Source organism: Buceros rhinoceros, unplaced genomic scaffold (genome assembly GCF_000710305.1).
Source record: "Buceros rhinoceros silvestris isolate BGI_N320 unplaced genomic scaffold, ASM71030v1 scaffold23761, whole genome shotgun sequence".
Classification (NCBI taxonomy): Eukaryota; Metazoa; Chordata; class Aves; order Bucerotiformes; family Bucerotidae; genus Buceros; species Buceros rhinoceros.
In genome coordinates this window covers 9,752-10,206 of record NW_010392861.1, presented here as the reverse complement: position 1 = coordinate 10,206, position 455 = coordinate 9,752, and the positions used below count along the sequence as shown (strand labels likewise).

Sequence of the window (455 nt, the reverse complement as noted above, 5' to 3'; positions counted from 1 at the left end):
ATGGCCAAGAGGAGAGAAGAGCGGGGGCTGATACAGCACTAACGATACGTACTGGTGGGAAATATCACCATGGGTGACAGGCTGGACCCAGCGAGCCCTGGCACGACCTGCCGCGCTGGGCACTGACAGTGGCAGACCCCAACACCTCGCTTCCCGCTGCGCTCACCTGCACGAAGACGGGGAACACCAGCACCTTGGGAGCCAGCGTCACGTACGTGCCGTAGCTGGAGTGCGGGATGTGCGGCCTCACTATGGTGCAGTTCTGGTAGTTCCCGTAGCCCTTCATCGTCTGCACCGTCTTCATCAGCCTGGATTTTCTCCCGGACCCCACGTGCGATTTCCCTTTACACGCGTTTCCTGCGCCGACAGAGGAAGCAGAAAGAAACGTGGGATCAGGAGAGAGCTCCTGCTGCCAGCCCCGATCCTGCTGGCGGGCTGGAGGAGGGCACGGAGAG

General features: G+C 61.5%; 1 protein-coding gene across 1 annotated transcript in view; it reads right to left on the bottom strand.

The window, feature by feature from the left end:
- Positions 1–455, bottom strand: part of LOC104500934 (regulator of G-protein signaling 3-like) — a gene marked incomplete at its 3' end in the record, with an annotated part of 26,160 nt that overhangs the window by 16,480 nt on the left and 9,225 nt on the right. Inside the window, exon 6 of the mRNA XM_010144663.1 lies at positions 167–357. Within this exon, the coding sequence (XP_010142965.1) occupies positions 167–357 (191 nt within the window). The remainder of the gene's footprint in view (positions 1–166; positions 358–455) is intronic.